The 10,279-nt window shown below is 37.8% G+C and overlaps 1 protein-coding gene across 1 annotated transcript in view; it reads right to left on the bottom strand.

Annotated features, from left to right (window-relative positions):
* Positions 1-459: 459 nt before the first annotated feature.
* The window catches only part of LOC106961850 (protein sidekick-1-like), a gene marked incomplete at its 3' end in the record, with an annotated part of 122,798 nt that continues 112,978 nt past the window's right edge, over positions 460-10,279 (bottom strand). Inside the window, exons 27-32 of the mRNA XM_015055913.1 lie at positions 5,159-5,262; positions 4,978-5,048; positions 4,067-4,205; positions 2,630-2,686; positions 2,222-2,323; positions 460-643 (exon numbers count right to left, since the gene is read on the bottom strand). Coding sequence (XP_014911399.1) covers positions 460-643; positions 2,222-2,323; positions 2,630-2,686; positions 4,067-4,205; positions 4,978-5,048; positions 5,159-5,262 — 657 coding nt within the window. The remainder of the gene's footprint in view (positions 644-2,221; positions 2,324-2,629; positions 2,687-4,066; positions 4,206-4,977; positions 5,049-5,158; positions 5,263-10,279) is intronic.

Below are 10,279 nucleotides of genomic sequence, written 5' to 3'. Positions count from 1 at the left end.
CAGTAAAAGAAGTCACAACCTCTAAATTTATTTATTATTCTTCCTTTGCTCTTGTTCTTTCATCTTAATCTCTTATCTAAACCCGCCCATCCGACAGTTTAAACACCATCCCTCCATCTTCTTCTCTGATCTGGATTCCAGGGGAACCACTTTTACGTCTCATTCCTTCACTCTGCAAATATTACACTCCTTTCTTTAACATTTCTGTCCTTAACTCTGATACACACCAGTGTATCAAGGACAGATAACCTTGTATCTGAAGTGCTAAGAGTGAGAGCTGGAGGACGGACAAAGAAATCATACTGAAACCATTAAGGGATTTTCAGATTTCCCTCAAACCCAATTCTTTTTCTCATGTCTCTAAGACACTTGAAGGCACAGCAGCATTAACCCTTCTTTAGCGGACTTGATGGGGACATTTATTTTACGCTTTTGTTTAAGTGTGGGTTTGAGTCCCACTTTGCCTTTCCCCAGGCAGGCATGTTGTATTTGTTCCCTGTGTGTTTGTGCTTGTTTCTCTGAGTCACCTTGTAGCCTTGGATGAGTCCATTCTGGGTCTCCAGGGGCGGCATGTCCCAGGTCACTTCCAGGGTGGAGGGAGACACGGCTGACACCTTGATCGACTGAGGCGCCACCGAAGGAGCTGCAGCCGGAGAGACGAGAGGTGCTGGTTACCGTGTGTGAGCAGCTGCATGTTAAAAGAGCGGGAAGTGAGGAAAATATGCTCTACCCTTCTAATTAGAATGAGCCTCAGGCAGGACCTTGTTACACCACTGTACTGCACATAAGAATGAACACTGAGCTGTGTGCACCTGAGGCTGGAAGACAAGTCCATATCACCTGATTTCATCATTCCCCTCCAGGCTTTTCTGGCTCCCCCTCCTGATACGCTCCCCTATCCTCACCTTTTACTCCTCACTATGTGGTACGTATGGCCTACTAAACTCTGCAAACACACTCACACAGCACACTAACAAACACACACATACACATGCACGGGTGATATAAATGCAGTGCTGCACTGCAAGTGGAAGTTTTTCTAAAACAATGTGGAATTCTATTTACCTCTATTCTTGTTTGTAGTTTACAAATGTCTTGCTGTATCAGGTGTGTGTTTGTTTGTGTGTCTTTGTAATTGTGGGTTGAATGACAAAGTAAGCTGGCTGTATTAGGACTCCTGCTTTGACTTTTCAGTGCAAGTAAAAGAGGTACAACCTTCACTATAAAATAGTTGGCCTTGTGTATTTCATGATGGATACACATGGATGCTCCCTATTAGAGAACCCAACAGAGACTTTAAAATATATTTTTACTGAAGCAAGGTGGGGGGACAGGACAAAGCCCACTAGAAAGAAAACAAAAATGTCTAAAACTCCAATAAAATTAAAAATCTTTTTAACTCAAAGTGCATTTGGTTCCTCAGTATCTTTGAACAACTTCACACAGTTACATAAAAGGTTGTTGATGAAATCTTAAAAGCTATCAAAGCTCAGAACTGAGCATTTGCACTGGCTGAAAACAATTTTTTTCCCTTTTTCGTCTATTATTTCAACGTTTTAGCTTTGTCACTGCAACTTTAAGCAAAAGATGACTTTCTGTTATTCCTTCAGTCAAACAGACTTGTGCTAACATCATGCTGTTGAAATGCTGTCATTTTACCCAAATGCTCTGACTTTACAGCAGAGGTAAACATTTACTTTTCAAGGAGATAATACTCTAAAGCATACTAGCAATTAGTTCAGAATACCTTAAGTAGCCTTCATAATGAATTACAGTAATAAAAAATAAAAGGCAACAGGTTTTTAATTTGACCTGAGCTGGTGTCTGTAACTAAACCTAGCAGAAAAACTCTTCAGAATGCTAATACAGACTATGCCTGATGCTCCATTCAACCTTCAGGAGTCTGATTGTTTCTACTCTGCAAACAGTTGGAGGTAATTTAGAGCAATGCTTGTAGAATAATTTCTAAGAAAACTCAAGGTTACCTGGAAATGAAATATCCTTGTCCTAAAGAAAGAAATGGTGTACATAGCTTGTTATAGAATATGATAAAAACATAAATGTGTAAAAATTCAAAAGTCTGAAATTCCTTTTTAGCACTGAAGGCATTCACATATCTCTACTGAGAAACGGAAATATAGAAGTTGACCTGGAAAAATCACTTTCTTCTGTCATATCTTACAATTATAAATATGTTTCATGGTTGTTTCTTTTCACCTACCGGCCTCTCCAACAGACACCTCAACCGGAGCGGATGGACGGCTCTCACCAATGATGTTGTAGCTCGTCATCACAATATGATAATGTTTGAACTTCTTTAGTTCTGTAAGCAAATATCAAATCTTTTCAAAACATTTCTATTATACTAAACATGAAAACATACATCTTCAGTCAGAAGTTTACATCTGACATAAATGTCAAAATAATGTCATAATAATTGTACAGTACATAACTGATGATTTATGTATAATTTTTTTCACCCTGTGTAGACTAGAGAACATCCCCAATGAAGTCACACTTTTGGACACAGTTCTAGTTATCTCGTTAAAAGAGAATATGACATTTATAACCATAATTTGTGTAACAGTGTAAAGACTTTGGCTTTATGTTGGTCGACTTTGTAACTTACGTGTCAGCTCAAACTCTGTGAGTGAGGCACTGCTGACTGTCTTGAAGGTGCTCTTGGCTTTGGAAGAGTGAAAGAAAAACAAATGGAGAGGAAATCAATTGTGCTTCGAGTCCAACAACAAACCACTCAATTATAATAGGATTTAATAGAATCACTGTGTTGAAGAGCAAAACATTCAAAGACATTTTTGCTTCAGTATTGTTGCAGGACTCTACACTTTGGAGTGGGTAGAAATTTTTCTACCACTCTACCTACAGACACAGATGCTGTTGAGTTTGAGGAGTAGAGAGGAGAAAAAAATCGTTACCCAAAAATAGATGAAAAATAGATGAACATATGTTTACAATGCAAATAAAAACATTTATCAAAGTTGAAAATTATCATTTGAACAAGGCTCTCTGAATTAGTGGCAGTTCATTCAAAGTTTGTCAACACCAGGGAATCCTGACATCATGAGGGTCCAAACCAACCAATGAGAACACAACTGATGGCAACACAGGAGCTAGAAGATCATGCACATCACATTTAATATCACAGTTTGCAGGTTCACTTTTCCTTCTAAATTAAATAAAGGCAATATTGAATTACAAATGATTAAGAACTTTTGTAAAACTTTAATCTCTTCATTTGAAGCAGAATTGCACAAGACAGTTAACTTACACAAGTAAAATGCTTCGGTGAAAAGAACATTAAGTTAAAAACGCCAGTGCAGTGCATCAGGACTTTTAAAAATGTGGTTGACAGACAGTCTGACAATACTGCTGGAGCATGCATAACTTGTAAATGGTTTCGCTTCATGTAACTCAAATTGGTTGCAGCTTAAAATTCAGTCAATCAAACAGTAATATGACTAAATAACACAAATGTATCTGTCAAGGTTTAACTGTTACAATTGTTTCCAGTGAGTCATCCTGCTTTTTTCTGTTTGAGACTTTGAAGTGTTCAGAGTTTAACAAAAACTACATTAAGTTTTGTGACCATATTAGCAACAACAAAAATAATTCTGAGCTGTGGAGCTACACAGCTCACAAGCTAAAAATAGTAGACAATAACTTGTTGACATAACTTGCCCTTCACTGTTTCTAATTGGTTTATAGTATGATATGGGCCTAATATATGTCTGTCGCTGAACCAGGGGGAGACTTTCTGTGTTGCAGAGACTTTATTTTCCTAGAATGACAAGCTACTCAGAGTTTTTTTTAAAGGCACTGTTAAAAAATGAAGTTACACGTGGAATTGGTCACACTCTAAAGCCCTGAGATTCTCAGATTTGGTTGACCCTTTCTCAATTAGGCAAGAGGCCAACATGCAAAAAATAAAACATACAGATTGTTGAAAAGTTAAGTTAGAGGTGTTTGTGTACACCATGGAGTCATTTCTTCTCAAGTAGAGTTGATGCAACAGCTGGCTGACTCTATAAAAAGCAGATCTACTTACCTGTAATGAGGGCACTTGTGCTATGGTTTTTAGCTGTCTGGACTCGGGCATCACTGACAGTGGATCCATTTGCAGGGAGCTCCCTGTAATACAGCCTGTATCCAGTCAGGACTCCATTAATACTGTCTTCACTGGGGCGCTAGAAAACATGCAAACCGACATATACATTTCCATAGACATTAGTAATACAATGCTTCAAAGACAACTTGTGAGCCTATTATAATTTTTTCAACTGAGCTAGTTTTTTTGTCACAGACAGGAGAAAGGAAGGCCAGCAGAACTGCATTTGAGCTGTATTTTATTCATCATCCAATTTAAAAGGTTAGAGTATTGGTCTTGCAGTAACTTGCAAATGGGAAAGTGATGCTTCAATAAGTTTGGCACTCTCATAAAGGGTGATGAAATTGCTGGTGACTTTGTGTTTTCATTGCCTATTTCTGCTTTGACATAAGGCTACAAAGATGAGAAAAGACATTTACAGACAGAAGAGAAAGAGAGGCAAGCTGTAAAGTACTCAGAAGGGATCTACTGTCTTTTCCTCTTTCTCTATTTCCTCTGATGCTGGATTGACTGCCGAGGGCACCTTTCAACCTGTACCATATCGTCTGCTGGTATATAATCATTAAGAGCTGGACATTTCTCTCCTGGCTAAGACAGTCCATCCCTCTGTTCTTTTCTCCTTCCCTCTGTACTTAAAATTTATCCTCACTGCTCTTTGACATTTTCTGCTTTAATAAATAATGATAACCAAATTCACAGACACCAAACACGAAGCAAATTTATATACAATTAAAATATGACAAGCCTCATCTCTTAAAGTAAATGATTAACCTGATCTTTTAAGATATAGTATGTCGTGTTGAGATCTATGTTTAAAAAGGACATTTGTTATGTTCAAAGAAGATAAATACCTTCCACTGCACCATCACTGAGGTAGTAGTTGTTGGTTTCACTGAGAGGATCACTGGAGGCTCATTAGGAACTGGAAAGAAGACAGACAAAAAATGAACAGTTAATTGCTTCATACAGGCATCAGCTCCAACGCATCCAGATTTCTCTTCATTCTTTAAGCATTCCAACCCTGGTCCTTACCATCCTGTAGAGTAGTAACAGCATCTGTCTCCTTGCTGAGGACACTGTCTCCTACGTCATTAGTGGCCAGCATTCGAATCTTGTATGATGTGAAGGGCTTCAGCCTAAACAACCACAATCAGAATAAGCTTTATAAGCCAAAATGTGTGCACAAACAATACATTTCACTTTGGTTTCAAGCACTCATAGCGAGTGTAAGATGCAAACAGACACATCATTGTCAAATTCCAGTGGAAAAATATTAAGATTTCAAAGGGGCTGTTTAGAAGGCAGTCACCATTGCTTACAAGTGTCTTCAGTTCACACTTTGCATGTCACTAACATATTCAGGCAGTTTTAATGAGTCTAACTGAATGAGTAAATAATCTCACTTGAAACAGATTACTGTGTAGAGAAAATGCTAAAGGAAGAATTTGAAACATGGCTAAGACAAAAAAGGATTTATTGCAAGTTATGTAGTCAACACAATAGTTTACATTACAATAAGTCTCCACCACTACTAGTGAATTTCAGCATTTTAAATAAAACCAATACTTATAATATAAATAAACAAAACATAAATATCATATAAATCAAATTAGCATGAAACTATAGTACCTGAAACACCAACTTCAGCATCCAAGCATTTCTTTGGAGTTGTTATTGTAATGACAATTTCCTTATATATTACACAACTCCCCATTTATTCCATTTGCGAAAAATATAAAACAGACTTCTGTATTTTCCCCTAAAATAATTTGTTAAATCCATATCTTGTCTTGTTTATTGTAAGCTCAGTGTATCATTACACACCTTTCTGGGTCTTGGACAGTCCTGTGTGTCACCGTTCCAGTTATTTTGGTTTGTATAACTCAGCGGTCTCCAACTCCAGTCCTTGAGTGTCTCTGTCCTGCATCCCTGCTCCAGCCCACTTGAATCAATGAATGGCTAGCTTCCGTAAAACTTGCTACAGGGGAACTTGAGGACTGGAGTTGGAAAAGTCTTGTTGAACTTATTGCCCTGACTGCAGATGTGTGCAAGTTTAGGATTTAATAAAATTTCTTGTAGTCATTTCATGACTTATAATAACACAATTTGAAGAGTGGTGAAGAAAACTTAGCCTCTGTTTTACATTATTTCTATCCCCTAGGGAAACCAGATGCAATGGATAAAATGTTCCTCAATACTCTGATTAAAAAGCAAAATACTCCTCAAACAGATTTCAGTTGCATTTATTTTACAGAATCTGTCCCTGCGCCTTCTTAAAAATATATAATAATTATTATTATTCCTCTGTCTGGGCTCTTGTCTGTACTTAATGTGTGGACTACAATTCAATGCTAATGAAAATAAGTAACAAGGGAATTTATTTATCTCTATGATGAATGCCAGTAAATGTGGAGGGTGCAGTATGTGATTAAAGTTTGCTGTGTCTTGTAGGCAAATTTCCCAACATGAGATACTCTGAGCTTCTAAAAACAAGAGATCAAATAAAATGTGTAAGATACCATTTATGCATAAAAAATACGTACTCTTCCATAATTTATTGCCAGTCTTTTAATTTTGCTGGACATTATTTGCCTAATCCTTGAAGGCATTTCTTCAAGTCATAAAGAGGAATTGAACTGCTTACCAAAACCAAACAAACACTTAAAACAGTACTGTGTACTTTGAACAGCTTAGGATAAATATTTTTCTGAAATAACCTTCTCACCTTTTTTCAGACATGTTTTGCTCTTTCAGTGGCCTTAGAAAACCACACTAGTGCTTGAATTACAATTAGCCTTCACCTTTCCTCACAGTCTCCAGTGTCAAAGTGTTTTTATTGCTATATTCAAACAACATCTGCATTTCTCCTCTGTTCAAGGTGAAGGATATTATGAGCCTGGAATAACAATATATATCAGCCAATTTTAAAATGCCTAACTCTAGAGGCCCTTGTTATCAGGGTGACATAAAGCAGTAGCAAATCATAAAATATTGAAATTATATGATTTGGTTTACTTTAACATTTTACTGTTTATGTAAAAACACATCACTTTCTAACATCCAAGTCAATTTTGTTGAGAGAGACTTGCTTTTATCTTCAGCGGTTGAGAAGACAGAGATGTTTGTGAAGCCAATTTTTCATACCAATTTGAAGGAGCGATCCACCTCAGTCCAACAGGAAAGCTATTTTGATCACAGAAAGTTTCTTTTTTTTTTTGCTTTGATTTTTCAATCTGCATATATGTAGAATATGTAGCAGTCTTAACAGAATGTTAGACGTTATTCATGAGTTGCCCTGTTGTCTTACAACTACATGTATACAGGGAGAAAGCTGCCATGGTTAGAAAAGCTAAGTTATTCCATGTGCTAATTGCTAATTAAAGTTCTTTGAGTGTCAGCATTACATGTTCCTGAGTTCATTTCAGTAAAACAGTCCTGGAGTGAAAAGTTGCCTCTGTTCATGAAAAATGAATGACAGTTCACAACAGACAACTGAATAGCTTTATTTTATTTAATAGCTTTATTGTTGCAGCTTTTTAAACCATTTTTAATTAATGTTACTTTCTGGAAATGTTATGCCCTGGGCCACTCTATTTAAGCAGTCTTGGGTTGAAACTTAGCACCTCTGCAGTTTATAGTTAATTTGATGTGAAAACATAATTTTACTTTGATATTATTAATTTGCAAAGTAAAATAGAAGATTTGGGCACAAATTACATCTGCATAGCTGATAACACCTGTTTATATCAGTTTATGCAACATATGATGCCAAGAGCTAGAAAAAATATATCCTGAATATTTACATTTGGATATCAGAAATGTTATTGAACCCACTGAATAAAATGAATTAGAGCCTTCCATGAAAGTAAAAAAAAACACCTGTCACATTTTAAGTCCTCCCACACATTATGAACACAAGTAAAACAAGTAATTCAAAGTTAGTCAGCTCAAACATCTTCCTGCATGGTCTTTCTCCAGCACTTGTTTACAGAGCACCCAGGGGATTACAGAAGATCAGCCAGGAATTCAGCAGGAAGCAACAGGAGAGAAGTGTCCTCGTATATAATTATCAGCTTGGCTCAATGAGGGACCAGAAAACGCCCTGCAGATTTGTGTACAATAAAGGAATAGAACATCAAAGACACTAAGCCTAAACTAGGTTGGGTGCCAACAGCGCTGGGAGGATGTTAAGGACAATGTTTGAAGATGTGTGTGTGAAAAGTGTGCCTGTGTAGATAAGCCGCGGGGGCATGATGTTTTGCTTCTAGAGTTTTGTGGAAACAACAATTAATACTCATGAAAAGTAAGCATGAGTGAGCACGTAGAAATGCAAGTTAATTCCTCCATTCTTTGTGCAAGATCTCAGCAATAGCATCAAAACAACAACAGCGGCTCCACAGTGATGGTAGACAGACTGTCCCTGAGGTAGGTCGAAACAGAGAGAGCTCACTCTAGCATCTCAAACAGCTCTGTGATCACTTGAGAAGAAGAACGCTTAAACAGTCACAAAGCACACTCCCAACACTGGTAAAAAATCATCACAGCCCCGCTTCTTAGGCTTTGTCAGCAAAGTTAGAGTCTGACCAATGTTGGCCGCTGCCTTAATGACACTATCATAGAGAGCAGGAAGACGGGGATGGGAAATGGAAGAGACAAAAGTGCTGAAGTCCCCTTCAACTGGCAGAGCAGGGGTGATGCTTGAAGGAAAAAATGCCTAGCTGATAGTTTCTGAAAGCTGGGGCTGTTGATAGATGGAGGAAGAAAGGGAAGGAGACGGGGACAACAAGAGGGGTGACACATGAAAAGGCAAAAGCTGTTCTTAAGAAAGAATGGACAGAAGACACAGTCAAGCTTGAAAGCTCAGGAGTGGACAGAGACAGATGGAAAAGGGATGTAAGAAAGTTAGAGCAGTTCCTTCAGTGCTCAGGTGATAGGTGACTGAGTTCCTCCCTGTTTATGGAGTAGTCATGATCATTTTACCACAACTGTTGCCTCATTCTTTGAAGGATATATTTTTATAATTTCCTGTAAATAAACAAATGTTTCTTCAAGAAATGATCTGATGGGATGCTGGAAAATATTACTGCTGTGTTCAAGTTGTGCAAAAAGGAGCTGAACTGTCAACAAAGTTATTCAAGACTAAAACGCTCTACCTCAAATGAAATATCTATCTCAGTGCAACACATCGCCAACAAACAAACAGTAGTTAGCACAGATGTTCCCAAAACATCAAAAGTATCATTAGTCCTTATTTCTAAAAATGATTTATTCAAAGAAGCTCTATGAATGATCAGGGCTACTTTGCACCACTCTGATAGTTGAAGAATCTGAAAAACAGATTAAAAACAAATATCTTTATTGTTGAGCTCACAGCCCTATTTGTTTAATGATTTTGAAGTAAAAAGGGTGTTTGGGTGTAGAATATTGCTCATTAGGATGATATGTGCTTTTCGATTAAATGCTATTAATTAATTATAGGTCCTGCACTAACTTGATTAAAAATGTAAATGGAGTCTCCCTACTGTGAAAATTAATGTTCTAGAAAATCATGACAGTTTGTTTGTGACCAGAAGTCTTTACAAGTCTCTTCTCTGTCTAGGTTTATACAGGTGTTCTGTGACGGGTTTAGAGATTTGTTAGAGAGCTAAAGGAAACAAATTGCAGCACAGCAGACAGGTTAGGGGCAGGGTTGTGGAAAAGTTTAAACAGTTATAAAACAAAATTCAATCTGAGAACAGGACAACTACCAGTTACCCACATGGGCTGCATGGATGAGTTTTGACAAAAAGCCCAAATCATGTTGACAGATCCAACATTATCTGGTCAGATAGGAACAAAATGTATGCATGGTGGAAAATGTACTCTTCAGAACTGAACCCCCTGAACACACTGTGCCAACTGGTGAAGTACATTGGTAGGAGTGTCATGAGGTGGGGATGCTGGTTTTCTTAAAGGTTTTTGTGGCACAATGGCATTATGATAAGCACCTGGACAGGAAGAATAGCAGAAAGAGAAGGAGAAGGTATAGGCCGGGAATGGAACTGGAGACATCTGTAGTCTCTGCACTTGGTGGGCCTGCCCTACCATTGAGCCGTGTGGCACCGTATGGTGCCGTGTGGCGCCATGAGGCGCCGTGACAACACTACAGCTGCT

The sequence above is a fragment of the Poecilia latipinna genome, unplaced genomic scaffold, assembly GCF_001443285.1.
Source record: "Poecilia latipinna isolate Pla-1442-1.1 unplaced genomic scaffold, P_latipinna-1.0 Scaffold1342, whole genome shotgun sequence".
Classification (NCBI taxonomy): domain Eukaryota; kingdom Metazoa; phylum Chordata; class Actinopteri; order Cyprinodontiformes; family Poeciliidae; genus Poecilia; species Poecilia latipinna.
The sequence above is the reverse complement of the archived record's forward strand: the minus strand, read 5'-3'. Positions and strand labels throughout refer to the sequence as shown.